Raw genomic sequence first — 17,343 nt, 5'->3', positions numbered from 1 at the left:
CTATGGTAATTAATTAGTTACTATGGTAATCTAAGTCACAGCAGCTCAGACGAGGCACCAAGCAGTGTGGGTGGGGAGTGTTTCCACAGAGTGTCAGCCTGAAATGCGGGTGTCAGGGACAGACGTGGAAGGAGATTTTCACAACAAAGTTCTAAAGCTTAGTGATGTATCAGATTGTATATTGTATTTTTACCCTTTTCGTTCATATTTCGCTGTTTGTCGCATTTTTGTCGCGTTTTGCTTGATTGTAAAATATGTCGATCGAGAGGGGGGTGTGACGTTCATATGTTGTCAATATTCAGTGTTTTATCCTTCATAGAAAAATGTAAAATTCCATTCCGTTTTTTAAGGCGGTCTGTCAAAATGTTTTTAGCATTCAATCAGACATTATTGTGAGGTTTTGTATTAGTGTTCCTAAAAATCAGATATACCGGCCCTCAGACACATTTCTTTCTCTAAATTTGGCCCCCCAGTCAAAATAATTGCCTAGGCCTAATATAGATATTCAACACTCTGCTGCAGGCCTGGGCGATTATTTTGACTTGGGGGGGCCAAATTTAGAGGAAAAAAATGTGTCTGAGGGCCGGTATATCTGCTTTTTAGGAACGCTAATACAAAACCTCACGATAATGTCTGATTAAATGCTAAAAACGTTATGGACAGACCGCCTTAAAAAACAGTGGAATTTAATTTCTTTTTACTGAACGAGACACCCAGACTGTACATGAAAATAAAGAATGTGGGGTTTACAATATTAGCTATGAAGGATAAAACACTGAATATTGACAACATATGAACGTCAAACCCCCTCTCGATCGACATATTTTACAATCAAGCGAAACGCAACAAAAATGCAACAAACACAGCGAAATATCAACGTGAAGGGTTAAAAAAACCCCACCTACTATCTGATACAGCTGATATATCACTAAGATTTAGAACTTTGTCGTAAAAATCTCCTTCCGCGTCTGTCCCTGACACCCGCATTTCAGGCTGGCCGCTCTGGAAACACTCTGTGGAAACGCTCCCCACCCACACTGCTTGGTGCCTCGTCTGAGCTGCTGTCACTTAGATGACCATAGTAACTCATTAGATGACCATATGATGCAAAAGTGCAGATTCCAACCATTGAAAGACTTAGTATAGTTGAAGACTTACGGTCATTTGAAAACATCACTGCACATCATAACGGCAGCTACAGTTTTCATCTTAAAGATCTAAAAAAATTATTTGGGAATGTCCAGATTGACAAGCTTTTAACGGCCCCCGGGCCTTAATTTGTCCAGGTCTGCTCTACTGCTACACCCAGTTTGTCCCGTTTCATGTGTCAAACAAACTCCCCTTCCCACTGTATGTAGTCTACAATATAGCATTTTTAGATGGAGCCCGCCTACCACAAGTGGTCCTCGTACTGGGGATGTAACGATACACGGTATAAAGATAAACCGCGGTTAGTATTAAGAGTGTTAAAATAAAATGGTTGCCAACACTTTGATAAACTCATGTACCGGTGACACTGCTCATTTACTGGAGCTAGCTTAAAATGCTATATTGATAACAAGGGACATTAACCTCTTAAGAAACCACGTTGTTGAAAAACGTTACGATCTGAGCAAGTAAGATTAAACCTACAAGCTGTGCTCTCTTTGCAAAGAGATCGGTTTTCAAAGGAATATGACAACAGGAAGTAAATTTGCCTTATGTTACATCAACTTTTTTTTTCTTTATCATTAAAAAACATTTAAACTTTTACCAATTAAACTTAAAAAGATAAATATATTTTAACCCTCACATAAAATAACAAGCTTCTTAAGTAGCCACAATATTATTGTATATAAATGTAAAAGTATATTGTGTAGCTATTGATTTATTGCATTTATTGTTTCAAATAAAATAAAGTTATAAGTCTGTCTGAGTACTTTTCGAGCACATTCAACAATATCGTGATAATCGTTCTATGAAATTTTCATATCGTTACATCCCTAACTCAAATCCAGGTTTGAGAATCAGTGCACAGGAACCACGTGAAGTACTTACACTGGCCACTAGGGGGTGGGGGGACTCAAAAAATCGATTCATATCCGAATTGCGATTCTTATTTATTCCAATTTTAAATGGATTCATAATTTTCAAAATTACTCGCCAAGAAGAAGGTTTGTGACCTGTTTTGAAAAAGTTTTTATACCAATTAATATATTGCGGTAATCGGTTTCATTCGAATTGTGTGGAATCGAATTCACGCAAAAATCGGAATCGAATCACGAGTTGTTGTAAGATTCTCATCCCAACAAGCCACTCAACGCAGACGGAACGTACAAATGAAGAATACAGTACACAATTATATCGGTATAATATTACTGGTCAAACTATTGTCACGTAGAAACCCGAATAAAAATTACATTTAAAAAAATCATGAATCAAACAACACAGCAATTAAGTGATCCATAAGGGAAAATATTGAATTCTATTCATATTAACAATAATTCTATTACGTATGTTTCATTATCTAAGACAAAACTGACTCATGCAAGCGGATGACATTACGTTTTTGTTGGCTAGCGAACAGGATAACTCAAAAATGACATTTCCTCAAAACATTATCGCGTACACTACGAAAACTGGAATCCGAACATGATTAAACATCTAACATGAAGGTAAAAACAAATACATTATTAGTTTTTCGAGACATTTTATGTAAAACAAATCGGAAATGAGAAAATGTGACTTGGCCATAGGCCATTTTAGTCGTTCCGATCTTTTTGTTACATTACAAGTACATTTACTACTACTTGCAGAATATTCACTTATTTAAGTATAATTTTTTAGGTTAAAAATCGTAAGAAAAAATAAGTGTGGTTAAACTTGATTTCTCAGTTTTGGCATTGTAGAAATGAAACGCTATGATATTAGCAGTAAACCATGATGGTAATCATATCGTTTTAAAATATAATGATGGTTTTTACTATTTATACGTGTCAAAAGCTACACTACACAACTGATGGGAGTGTCTGGTACTTAATTTCTATTGTGGAGCTGAGGCAAATTAGTTGACGCCTATGGCATGTTTGAACAATATTGTGAGGATATTGATAAAACAGGAGGAAAGTAATTAATTATATAAAATGTTCACTTTGTCTCTTAGGTCGGGATAGATTATAAATAACATTAATTTTTCTTGCAAAATTAATTTCTTCTGGCGGCCATTAGTCCAAAATCAATTAGATGGAGCTGCGACAAATAAAAATCACACTGCTGCCACCTACAGGCCTGGGGTGGAACAACCCTCGGAATGTTTGGTAGCGTTTTGGGCCTTTTTGTCTAGTTGGTAAAAGTGGGTATCACTTTATACCAGGGGTGTCAAACTCATTTTAGATCGGGGGCCACATGGAGAAAAATCTACTACCAAGTGAGCCAGACTGGTAGAATAAAAATTTAAAATAAAGACAACTTCAGATTGTTTTCTTTGTTTAAAAATAGAACAAGCACATTCTGAAAATGTACAAATCATAATGTTATTTTTTACATTTACATGTTGCGGTTAATAGTATTCTATCTTTATTTGTCGTTATTTATACTTTATGAATAAATTATGTGATAAAGTTCATCAGTCAACTCATTGGTGTTAATTTTCAATCTATCAAGATAAAAAAAATAATATGAAAATCAAATTACATGATGTACTGATGTACTAACATGTGGTTTATTTTTTTACATATATAGCATAATCTACATAAATACAAAGAATTGCTGTTGCGACATCTAGTGGACACATTTAGAACAGCAGTTTATTTCATTCAAAAATTTCCGCTCATTTTTATACTTCGCAAACTCATCCCGCGGGCCGGGTAGAACCTGTTTGGGCCTTATGTTTGACACCCCTGCTTTATACGCATTTCTACGTGATTTGTGCACGGGTGCAGTAAAATACCTGATTTCACTGCTTTGGTTGGACTATAACGACTGGATTTGGCTCAGTGTGCGTTTTTATCCCTGTGATTACAAACTGCATCATTTTTGACCAATCCCCAAACAACAAGTCAGCGTTGGAAACACAAAGCGGTCAATGATTGTGTGAAGTAGAAGCCCTGAACGACAACTGCTCTGGACCTTTTTGTGTTGTTGGGGGCTTTTTTTTGTTTGTTTTTTTTCACCACTGATAAGAGGGAAAAGTGACTGGCAGAAAACGGTAATCCCCCCCTGAAATAACAAGATGGAGGCTTGGCGGGAGGGATGGGCGTCATCTGTCAGGGACTTTTGCCCAGAAGCTGCGCTGCGCCACTTGGAATTTACAGACGTTTGATTTAGTGGCCACCCTGCAAACAACTCACTTCATTTTTGGCGATTGTTTCTCGGCGTGTAATCAGTGCTGCGACACAATCTGGAGGGTTTCACGCTTCCTCCTCAAGCAATCATGGACTTTGCCGCCAGTCTCTGACTGATCACGGTAATGACAATAGGGTGTAACGGTATCACCGTTTGGTATTTAAGGGGACGAATACGTTCACTTCATAAAAAACATAAAAAGGCGTTTTTTTCCGGGCTATAGAGTGCCAAATTTTTGCAAAAAAAAATATGTTTACCGACAATACGAAAGATTTTGTAAATGTTTATTTACATACCTTAATCGTTTCCAAACAGTGCCTGTCACACGGCAGTAAAACGGCCAATCAAACAAAACAGAAGTCATCGGCATGGACCCACTAGCTGCGGAAACTAGCTCTGCAACCCGCTAACAGGCTCAATAACTCCATGGTGACATTTTGGGGAATTTACGAAACAATACAAAAAGAATGCCGTTTTAAGTTAAGTGAATTATATTTATATAGCGCTTTTCTCTAGTGACTCAAAGCGCTTTTACATAGTGAAACCCAATATCTAAGTTACATTTAAACCAGTGTGGGTGGCACTGGGAGCAGGTGGGTAAAGTGTCTTTCCCAAGGACACAACGGCAGTGACTAGGACGGCGGGAGCGGGAATCGAACCCGGAACCCTCAAGTTGCTGGCACGGCCACTCTACCACCCGGTATAAGTTAATAACACTAACACGGACGGCGCTAGCTTGATTACATTACGATGGCACGTACGAATATGCATGAAAACACTCCTTAGGTTTAGTAAGTATGAATTGTTTTGGTTATATTGGAAAACTTACAAACGTTGCTAGGAGTGATGAATAAAGGATCCTTTCGGGCAGAAGGCAGTTATACTTCCGGTTCATGGCACAAATATGGGAAGTGCATTTTCTACCATAGCACAAATTACTAAGTTAAAGTTAAAGTACTTAGGTGTGGCGAAATTATTCTCTGCATTTGACCCATCACCCTTAATCACCCCCCTGGGAGGTGAGGGGAGCAGTGGGCAGCAGCGGTGGCCGCGCCCGGGAATCATTTTTGGTGATTTAACCCCCAATTCCAACCCTTGACGCTGAGTGCCAAGCAGGGAGGTAATGAGTCCCATTTTTTATAGTCTTTGGTATGCCTCGGCCGGGGTTTGAACTCGCAACCTACCGATCTCAGGGCGGACTCTCTAACCATAACACACCTTTTCAGTGTCTCTGTCGGTATAATACGAAAACTGTTTGTTTAATACAAAATGGTCGTTAGCAAAAAAAAATCCATATATTAGCCGCAGGGTTCAAAGCGTTGGGAAAAAAGTAGTGGCTTACAGTCGGGAAAATACGGTAGCTTTTGAACAATTAAAGATTACAATTATAATTAAAGATTATCATTTCCTCTTTCTTTTGTACAGAGCCCCTAAAGGGACATGGGGGAATTAAAAAAAAACAACAATTTTATGTTATTTTTTTTTTAGACATGTATCTGGTTTTTATAACTTTACTTTTTATAAAGTTATAAAAAAAATGTATTTCTTATTTTTTATAATTGTATTTATTATTATTATTATTATTTTTAGACATGTACTGTATCTCGTGCGCACGAGAAAGTTTCTCGTGCGCACGAGATACATGTCTAAAAAAAATAAAATAAATACATTTATAATTATTATTATTTTTTTACACATGTATCTCGTGCGCACGAGAAACTTTCTCATGCGCATGAGCTAGTTTCTCGTGTGCACGAGATATATGTCTAAAAAACAAAAAACAAAAAAACAATTATAAATGTTTTTATATATTTTTTTATAACTTTATAAAAAGTTTCTCGTGCGCATGAGATACATGTCTAAAAAAAAAAAAAAATGTATTATTATTTTTATTATTTTTTTTAGACATGTACTGTATCTCGTGCGCATGAGATACATGTCTAAAAAAAAAAAAAAAATTCTAATTATTATTATTTATTTTTTACACATGTATCTCGAGCTAGTTTCTCGTGTGCACGAGATATGTCTACATTTTTTTAAAAAAAAACAATTATAAATTTTCGCACGAGATATGTCTAAATTTAAAAAAAAAAAAACAATTATAATTTTTTATATATTTTTTTTATAACTTTATAAAAAGTTTCTCGTGCGCACGAAATACATGTCTAAAAAAATAAAATAAAAAAAATAATAATTATAAATTATTTTTTTCCCCCCCATGTCCCTTTAGGGGCGCCGTACTTTAGTTTTCATTCTCTTGTTTTTGTCTGTTTACATATTTCACCGGGAAGTCAAGTGTTTGCCAACAGGAGACTTTAACAACGAAAAAGGGGCTTCAAGCTCCGTATGAGAACCGTAAAATCCTGTTGCGACTGTACCGGGATGACCACTAAACGTACGTAAATTCCACCCTGCAGCTGCAAAGTCAGGTCAGGGCTTCGCATTCACCCGTGAAAAAAAATAATCTAACCATGTTCCCTTACAGGCATGCTCAATACCTTAAAATGAGTGATGAACCAAAAGCATGCCATGCAAAGACACTTTTACCTGAACAGGATCACCTGTGGAGGAACACATTAGATACACAACAAAAAGCGGTACTCGTGCACCAAACACAAATGTAAAAAGGTAAATAAAAAAAGACTCCGCCCACTCCGCAGGGAGCAGGAAGTGGTGACATATAGAGAAAGGCGGCACGCCAGGGAAGGTGGAATACCATAACAACACGTGGAACATATTGTTACACTATTCCACCCACCTTAACTGTGAACCCTTGGGCGTGGCTACGCCGTAGCCTTTGGAGTCCAGGTTGCCTCCCACTTTCATGGTGTCGCACGGCTTGCGCTGCTCCGTGTACTCGTTCATGGTGGACTCCAGCAGGAAGGCGTACTTCCCCTTGGACTTGCGAACGCGCGCCACGCCCTCCGCCGTGGTCTTGGTGAAGACGGTGGGCTCGGCCGACTTCATGTAGCCCCACATCTTCTCGTACACGGCGATCTTGGAACGCTGCGGGCGGGTTTTCGAGGATGTTCAAAGGAGAGGTAATGCACAACAAATGTACACAAACATGGAGCTTTGCTGTGTGTGTGTATGTCTAATGGTAAGGAGCCACATTTTATCCAAGAGGAGACTGAGGGCGGCAATAAAATGGATAACCGGAATGCATTAATAGCAAATAGAGCTTTTTTTAGGGGGCTACTGTATTCACTTCTCAGCATGTTGTTGTTGACCTCTCTGATGAGAAATGTATCCAAGAGGAGACTAAGGGCCGCAAGAAAACGGATAACCGGAATGCATTAATAGCAAATAGAGCTTGGCTTAAGGGTCTACTGTATTTACTTCTCAGCATGTTGTTGTTGACCTCTCTAATGAGAAATGTATCCAAGAGGAGACTGAGGGCCGCAAGAAAACGGATAACCGGAATGCATTAATAGCAAATAGAGCTTTGTTTAGGGGACTACTGTATTTATTTCTCAGCATGTTGTTGACCTCTCTACTGAAAAATGTATCCAAGAGAAGACTGAGGGCCGCAAGAAAGCGGATAACCGGAATGCATTAATAGCAAATAGAGCTTGGTTTAAGGGTTTGCTGTATTTACTTCTCAGCATGTTGTTGTTGACCTCTCTAATGAGAAATTTATCCAAGAAGAGACCGAGGGCCACAACAAAGCGGATAACTGGAATGCATTAATAGCAAATAGAGCTTGGTTTAAGGGTTTGCTGTATTGACTTCTCAGCATGTTGTTGTTGACCTCCCTAATGAGAAATGTATCCAAGAGGAGACTGAGGGCCACAAGAAAACGGATAACAGGAATGCATTAATAGCAAATAGAGCTTTGTTTAGGGGACTACTGTATTTACTTCTCAGCATGTTGTTGTTGACCTCTCTAATGAGAAATGTATCCAAGAGCAGATTGAGGGCCGCAAAAAAGCGGATAACCGGAATGCATTAATAGCAAATAGAGCTTTGTTTAGGGGGCTACTATATTTACTTCTCAGCATGTTGTTGTTGACCTCTCTAATGAAAAATTTATCCAAGAGGAGACTGAGGGCCACAAGAAAGCGGATAAACGGAATGCATTAATAGCAAATAGAGCTTGGTTTAAGGGTTTGCTGTATTTACTTCTCAGCATGTTGTTGTTGACCTCTCTGATGAGAAATGTATCCAAGAGGAGACTGAGGGCCGCAAGAAAACGGATAACCGGAATGCATTAATAGCAAATAGAGCTTTGTTTAGGGGACTACTGTATTTATTTCTCAGCATGTTGTTGACCTCTCTACTGAAAAATGTATCCAAGAGAAGACTGAGGGCCGCAAGAAAGCGGATAACCGAAATGCATTAATAGCAAATAGAGCTTGGTTTAAGGGTTTGCTGTATTTACTTCTCAGCATGTTGTTGTTGACCTCTCTAATGAGAAATTTATCCAAGAGGAGACTGAGGGCCACAACAAAGCGGATAACTGGAATGCATTAATAGCAAATAGAGCTTGGTTTAAGGGTTTGCTGTATTTACTTCTCAGCATGTTGTTGTTGACCTCCCTAATGAGAAATGTATCCAAGAGGAGACTGAGGGCCGCAAGAAAACGGATAACAGGAATGCATTAATAGCAAATAGAGCTTTGTTTAGGGGACTACTGTATTTACTTCTCAGCATGTTGTTGTTGACCTCTCTAATGAGAAATGTATCCAAGAGGAGACTGAGGGCCGCAAAAAAGCGGATAACCGGAATGCATTAATAGCAAATAGAGCTTTGTTTAGGGGCTACTATATTTACTTCTCAGCATGTTGTTGTTGACCTCTCTGAGAAATGTATCCAAGAGGAGACTGAGGGCCACAAGAAAGCGGATAACCGGAATGCATTAATAGCAAATAGAGCTAGGTTTAAGGGTTTGCTGTATTTACTTCTCAGCATGTTGTTGTTGACCTCTCTGATGAGAAATGTATCCAAGAGGAGACTAAGGGCCGCAAGAAAACGGATAACCGGAATGCATTAATAGCAAATAGAGCTTGGCTTAAGGGTTTGCTGTATTTACTTCTCAGCATGTTGTTGTTGACCTCTCTGATGAGAAATGTATCCAAGAGGAGACTGAGGGCCGCAAGAAAACGGATAACCGGAATGCATTAATAGCAAATAGAGCTTTGTTTAGGGGACTACTGTATTTATTTCTCAGCATGTTGTTGACCTCTCTACTGAAAAATTTATCCAAGAGAAGACTGAGGGCCGCAAGAAAGCGGATAACCGAAATGCATTAATAGCAAATAGAGCTTGGTTTAAGGGTTTGCTGTATTTACTTCTCAGCATGTTGTTGTTGACCTCTCTAATGAGAAATTTATCCAAGAGGAGACTGAGGGCCACAACAAAGCGGATAACTGGAATGCATTAATAGCAAATAGAGCTTGGTTTAAGGGTTTGCTGTATTTACTTCTCAGCATGTTGTTGTTGACCTCCCTAATGAGAAATGTATCCAAGAGGAGACTGAGGGCCGCAAGAAAACGGATAACAGGAATGCATTAATAGCAAATAGAGCTTTGTTTAGGGGACTACTGTATTTACTTCTCAGCATGTTGTTGTTGACCTCTCTAATGAGAAATGTATCCAAGAGGAGACTGAGGGCCGCAAGAAAACATACAATGGGAACGCATATAATAGGGCAGGGGTTGAGGGTTTACTGTATTTTACTATTGATCATGTAGTTGTTGACCTTTTGTAGGAAGACATTTTATCCAAGGGGAGACTGAGGGCCATGAGAAAATGTATCAATAGCAAGGAGAGTGGTGGTCAAGAAACCACTGTATTTATTTTTCAGCTTGTAGTTGTTGTTGACCTCTATAAAGAGTTTTTCAAGAGTAAGGTTAGGGCTGTAAGAAAATGGACACTGGAAATGCATCAGTATTAACTACAACTGGGGCTTACTTCTCAGCATGTAGTTGTTGTTAAGGAGAACATTTATCAAAGAGAAGACTGAGGGCAGCGGGAAAAGGGACACTAGAAATACATATCAACTACAGTTGTTGTTGACCTCTGTAAGGAGAAATTTATACAAGAGGAGACTGAGGGCCGCAAAAAACATACAATGGGAACGCATCAAGTACAGCTGGGGTTGAGGGTTTACCGTATTTTACTTTTCAGCATGTATATTTTGTTGACCTTCTGTAAGAATACATTTTATTCAAGAAGAGATTAAGGGCTGCAAGAAAATTTAAAATTGGAAGCGTATCAACAGCAAGTAGAGTGGGGGTCAAGAAACTACTGTATTTACTTCTCAGAATTTAGTTGTTGTTGACCTCTGTAAGGAGAAATGTATCCAAGAGGAGACTGAGGGCTCGAGAAAACGGACATACAGCTGGGGCTTACTTTTCAGCATGTAGTTGTTGTTGATCTTTGTAAGGAGAAATTAATCTAAGAGGAGACTGGGGGCCATAAATAAACATACAATAGGGATGCATCAATAGTAAATAAAGATGACACTGAGAATCCACTGTACTTATTTCTCACCATGTAAAGAGCAATTTATCCAAGAGGAGACTGGGGGCCGCAACAAAACGGACAATAGAAATGCATCAACAGCAAGTAGGGGAGGGATAAAGAAACTACTGTATTTACTTCTCAGTGTGTAGTTATTGACCTCCACCAGGAATACATGTTATCCAAGAGGAGACTGAGGGCTGCAAGAAGACATATAATGTGAACCCATCAATAGCAAGTAGAGCTGATGAGGGTCTAGTGTATTTTTACTTTTTAGCATGATCGCCTGTAGGAAGAACTTTCAGACGAGAGGAGACTGAGGGCCGGCAGATAATTAACGGAACTGCACAAATATCAACTACAGCTGGCATTGAGGATCTACCGCATTTACTTATCAGCATGTAGTTGTTGTTGACCTCTGTAAGGAGAAATGTATCCAGGAGGAGACTGAGGGGCTCGAGAAAACGTACATGGAAATGCTTCAATATCAACTACTGCTGGGGCTTACTTTTCAGCATATAGTTGACCTCTGTAAGGAGAAATTTATCCAAGAGGAGACTGAGGGACGGAAAAAAACATTCAATGGGGACGCATCCATAGTAAACAAATATGACAGTGAGAATCTACTGTATTTATTTCTCACCGTGTAGTTTTTGATATCTGTAAAAAGCGATTTATCCAAGAGGAGACTGGGGGCCGCTACAAAACGGACAATATAAATGCATCAACAGAAAGTAGAGGAGGGATCAAGAAGCTACTGTATTTACTTCTCAGTATGTAGTTATTGCCCTCCACCAGGAATAAATGTTATCCAAGAGGAGACTGAGGGCTGCAAGAAGACATAATATGAACCCACCAATAGCAAGTAGAGCTGATGAGGGTGTAGTGTATTTTTACGTTTTAGCATGATCGCCTGTAGGAAGAACTTTCAGACGAGAGGAGACTGAGGGCCGAGAGATAACTGCACAAATATCAACTACAGCTGGCGTTGAGGATCTACTCCATTTACTTATCAGCATGTAGTTGTTTTTAACCTCTCTAAAGAGGAATGTATCCAAGAGGAGACTAAGGGCCAACACGATGACACTTAAACAATGGAGCAGAACGATAGTTGCCTGTGTTTACGTATCACATGTGGCTGTTGGTAGGGAGATAACTTAAGCGGAGACTGAGGGCAGTAAGGAAAAAAAGAAGCCTGCTAACGTTCGCTATTGGTAAAAGCCAGAAGTAGTCGCTTGTTTGCCGATAAAGATGTGAGTACATTGGTGCAGTACTGGGCTCTTTTTTAGACCTGATTTTGGGACCCTTATGGTGGAACCTGGACACAAGAGGACATCTTGTCCTGTGCGAAAACCACCGGTCCCTAAGGAACACAGACTCACCCTAAAGAACTCCTTGGTGGAGCCGGAGTCCAAGGTCCCGTACGCAATGTCCGTCTGCTTGGCCAGGTCCTCGGCGCTTTCGATGGGGGACACCATCCTCTCCACGGTGAGGAAGGCGGCCAGGTTAGCCGTGTAGGATGAGATGATGATGAGGGTGAAGAACCACCACACGCCGCCTACAATCCGACCGGACAGGGACCTTGGAGAGGAAGAAGGAAGGTTGAAGTCAACCAGCAGGCGCTAATCTTCACTGCGTGAAAACAAGAACTGGGTGACCGCTTCCTGTCGGGGTCGAAAGATCTGCGGGACCCCCAGAGAGGAGGGAAAGGCAACACAGCAGCAGCAGCAATAGCAGAAGCTGGAAAGTGTTCTTCTGCGCTCTGCACGCTCGGGGGAGACAGACGGCAGGCTGCCGAGGAGCGGCGGCCGCTGCGTGAGGAGAATGTTAAAAAGCGTAAATGCTGCATTGAGGAGAACAAACAAGACCTCCCCTCGGTGCAAATCAAATACAAAACCCTCAGGCCCGCATGTCAGAGGCAGCAAGCCGGGAAAGAATGTGAGAGGAGACAAAGACATCTGCAGTAGTGCCTGACTGCTACTTCCACTCTCATCCGGGTGGCAGCACCGGGATGTTCATGGAGTCACATTAACGCCACGAACACTAAAAGGTTTTTTACTCACGCCCAGTGATTCGCAAAGAAACAAATATTTTCTACAATTAAAAAAAAAATGATGCAAGCAAAAAAAAAAGAGGTTTGTAAGTAAAAAAACTTTTTTTAAATTAAAAAACGATTCCTAAGTATAACAACTATTTTCTTCAATTGAAAAAAAAAGAGATTTGCAAGTATAAAAACAATTTTCTTCAATTAAAAAAAAAAAAAAGTATAAAAACTATTTTCTTCAATTAAAAAAAAAGATTTGCAAGTATAAAAACTATTTTCTTCACTTAAAAAAAGATTTGCAAGTATACATTTTTTGCAAGTATAAAAAACATTTTTTTCAATTAAGAAATAATTTTTTTTGCAAATACAACTATTTTCTTCAATTGAAAAAAAAAATTGCAAGTATAAAAACAGTTTTCTTCAATTAAAAAAATAGATTTGCACGTATAAAAGCAATTTTCTTAAAAACATTTTTTTGCAAGTGTAAAAATTATTTTCTTCACCTAAAAAAGATTTGTAAATATACATTTTTTTATTTAAGAAAGAAACATTTTTGCAAGTATAAAAACAATATAAAAAAACAGATTCGCAAGTATAAAAACTATTTTCTTCAATTAAAAAAACAAAAATGCAAGTATAAAAGCAATTTTCTTAAACATTTTTTTTTGCAAGTGTAAAAACTATTTCCTTCCATTAAAAGATTTGCAATTACACATTTTTTGCAAGTATAAAAAACACTTTTTTCAATTAAGAAAGAAAAACATTTGCAAGTATAAAAACTATTTTCTTCACTTAAAAAAGATTTGCAAGTATACATTTTCTATCTATTTTCTTCAATTGAAAAAAAAAAATTGCAAGTATAAAAACAGTTTTCTTCAATTAAAAAAAAAGATTTGCACGTATAAAAGCAATTTTCTTAAAAACATTTTTTTGCAAGTGTAAAAACTATTTTCTTCACTTAAAAAATATTTGCAAGTATACATTTTTTGCAAATATAAAAAACATTTTTTTCAATTAAGAAAGAAAATAAATTTGCAAGTATAAAACCTATTTTCTTTAATTCCAAAAAAGATTCGCAAGTATAAAAAACTTTTTTTCAATTAAAAAAGAAAACAATTTGCAAGTATAAAAACAATATAAAAAAACAGATTCGCAAGTATAAAAACTTTTTTCTTCATATAAAAAAACAAAAATGCAAGTATAAAAGCAATTTTCTTAAACATTTTTTTTTTGCAAGTGTGAAAACTATTTCCTTCCATTAAAAGATTTGCAATTATAAATTTTTTGCAAGTATAAAAAACATTTTTTTTAATTAAGAAAGAAAAACATTTGCAAGTATAAAAACAATATAAAAAAAAACAGATTCGCAAGTATAAAAACAATTTTCTTTAATTAAAAAAAAAAATGCAAGTATAAAAGAAATTTTCTTAAAAAAATGTTTTTGCAAGTGTATAAACTATTTTCTTCACTTAAAAAAGATTTGCAAGTATACATTTTTTGCAAGTATAAAAAAAATGTTTTTCAATTAAGAAAGAAAAAAATTTGCAAATGTAAAAACAAATTTCTTCAATAAAAAAATGATTCGCAAGTATAGAAAACATTTTTTTCAATTAATAAAGAAAAACATTTGCAAGTATAAAAACAATTTAAAAAATACAGATTTGCAAGTATAAAAACTATTTTCTTCAATTAAAAAAAGATTTGTAAATACTGTATAATAACTATTTTCCTTAATTAAAAAAAGATTCACAAGTATAATAATTTTTTTTCCAATTAAGATAGAAAAAGATTTGCAAGTATAAAAATAATTTTCTTCTATTAAAAAAAAGATTTACAATTATAAAAGCAACTTCCTTAAAACTTAAAGATTTGCAAGTATACATTTTTTTTCTTCAATTAAGAAAAAAAGATTTGCAAGTACAATAACTATTTTTCTTAATTAAAAAAACAGATTCGCAAGTATAAAAACAATTTTCTTCAATTAAAAAAAAAAATGCAGTATAAAAGCAATTTTCTTAAAAAAATGTTTTTGCAAGTGTATAAACTATTTTCTTCACTTAAAAAAGATTTGCAAGTATACATTTTTTGCAAGTATAAAAAAAATGTTTTTCAATTAAGAAAGAAAAAAATTTGCAAATGTAAAAACAAATTTCTTCAATAAAAAAAAGATTCGCAAGTATAGAAAACATTTTTTTCAATTAATAAAGAAAAACATTTGCAAGTATAAAAACAATAAAAAAATACAGATTTGCAAGTATAAAAACTATTTTCTTCAATTAAAAAAAGATTTGCAAATACTGTATAATAACTATTTTCCTTAATTAAAAAAAGATTCACAAGTATAATAATTTTTTTTCCAATTAAGATAGAAAAAGATTTGCAAGTATAAAAATTATTTTCTTCAATTAAAAAAAAGATTTACAATTATAAAAGCAACTTCCTTAAAACTTAAAAATTTGCAAGTATACATTTTTTTTCTTCAACTAAGAAAAAAAGATTTGCAAGTACAATAACTATTTTTCTTAATTAAAAAAAACAGATTCGCAAGTATAAAAACAATTTTCTTCAATTAAAAAAAAAAAAGCAGTATAAAAGCAATTTTCTTAAAAAAATGTTTTTGCAAGTGTATAAACTATTTTCTTCACTTAAAAAAGATTTGCAAGTATACATTTTTTGCAAGTATAAAAAAAATGTTTTTCAATTAAGAAAGAAAAACATTTGCAAATGTAAAAACACATTTCAATAAAAAAATGATTCGCAAGTATAGAAAACATTTTTTTCAATTAATAAAGAAAAACATTTGCAAGTATAAAAACAATAAAAAAATACAGATTTGCAAGTATAAAAACTATTTTCTTCAATTAAAAAAAGATTTGCAAATACTGTATAATAACTACTTTCCTTAATTAAAAAAAGATTCACAAGTATAATAATTTTTTTCCAATTAAGATAGAAAAAGATTTGCAAGTATAAAAATAATTTTCTTCTATTGAAAAAAAGATTTACAGTTATAAAAGCAACTTCCTTAAAACTTAGAAGATTTGCAAGTATACATTTTTTTTCTTCAATTAAGAAAAAAAGATTCGCAAGTATAAAAACTTTTTTTTTTTTCAATTAAAAAAAAGATTTCCAAGTAAAACAATTTTTCTTCAATTAAAGAAAAAGATTTGCAAGTATAAAAACTATTTTCTTCAATTGAAAAAAAAAAAGATTTGCAAGTATAGGGCAGCACGATGGTACAGGGGATGGGTGGTACAGAAGTTGGTTCATGTGCCTCACAATACAAAGGTCCTGGGTTCGACCCCCGGGCTTGGAGTCTTTCCCCGTGACTGCGTCGGTTCCCTCCGACACACACATACATATGTATAGATATATGTACTGTACATAGGTATATATGTATATATATGTAGACACACACACATATATCAACATACATATATATACGTATGTATGTGTATATATATATAAAAATACATACATACACACATGTATATACAGTATACATACACACACACATAAATATATTTACATACATATGTATAAATATATATATATATATATATATATATATATATATATATATATATATATATATATATATATATATATATATATATATATATATATATACATACATATATACACACACATACATGAATATATATAATGTCTGTTTCTATTTTACAAATTAAGAAATAAATCAAGATGGCCCTCGCATGCTTTGACTTTTCAGTATACGGCCCTTGGTGTAAAAAGTTTGGACATAAATGATATTGATCGCTGCCATCGCCGCCGTCTGATTGGCGCTCTTTAGTTGCTGGCTCAAATCTTTCTGTACATTAGCATCTCTAGCGTGCACCTTTTTATAGCGCTGCTTAGACGCCATGGCCAACTGTCCCACTGCCTTCAAGTGGCGGCAAGATAACACTTTTTAAAGACGTTTCTCTTTTGGCTTTGCGATAAAGCTGCTCTTATCTCCACGTAAGCCCCCATGGATCTTCTACTGTAATAACATTTTCCGACGCGTTCGCCAAGTCTTGCAGCTCAAACGTCAGACCAAAAACACACAAAATGGAGGATGACTGACTCATGTACGCCAGCGCCCTCTAACTGTGATTAAAGGGGACACGTTTGAAGAACGACCCCGGCTTTGTCCACTGCTGCCATCCTGTCTTCTTCTCTATTTTTCACAGCTTTAAATGGCTAAGAATTCCTTTTTTTATGCTAACTTTGATGGCGCTATCTGCTGGAGGGAAAAACAAGTGAATCCAGTAGAGGGCGCCATCTTACAAGTGAATTCCCTCAACATTTTCCAGTTAATAAAGTACATGTTTGATCATTGGGAGAAGTATATTTATTAAAAACAGCAGCAGTTTAAGGGGTTTTTCAATCAACAAAAATGATTCCCGGGCGTGGCCACCGCTGCTGCTCACTGCTCTCCTCACCTCCCAGGGGGTGATCAAGGGTGATGGGTCAAATGCAGAGAATAATTTTGCCACACCTAGTGTGTG

General features: G+C 36.0%; 1 protein-coding gene across 2 annotated transcripts in view; it reads right to left on the bottom strand.

Annotated features, from left to right (window-relative positions):
- Nucleotides 1-17,343, bottom strand: part of gria4b (glutamate receptor, ionotropic, AMPA 4b) — a 330,486-nt gene that overhangs the window by 11,068 nt on the left and 302,075 nt on the right. For both annotated transcript variants that reach the window (XM_062048981.1, XM_062048980.1), the window contains exons 12-13: nucleotides 12,171-12,369; nucleotides 7,082-7,329 (exon numbers count right to left, since the gene is read on the bottom strand). In XM_062048981.1, the coding sequence (XP_061904965.1) occupies nucleotides 7,082-7,329; nucleotides 12,171-12,369 (447 nt within the window). The remainder of the gene's footprint in view (nucleotides 1-7,081; nucleotides 7,330-12,170; nucleotides 12,370-17,343) is intronic.

The sequence above is a fragment of the Entelurus aequoreus genome, linkage group LG05 (assembly GCF_033978785.1).
Source record: "Entelurus aequoreus isolate RoL-2023_Sb linkage group LG05, RoL_Eaeq_v1.1, whole genome shotgun sequence".
Lineage (NCBI taxonomy): Eukaryota > Metazoa > Chordata > Actinopteri > Syngnathiformes > Syngnathidae > Entelurus > Entelurus aequoreus.
The sequence above is the reverse complement of the archived record's forward strand: the minus strand, read 5'-3'. Positions and strand labels throughout refer to the sequence as shown.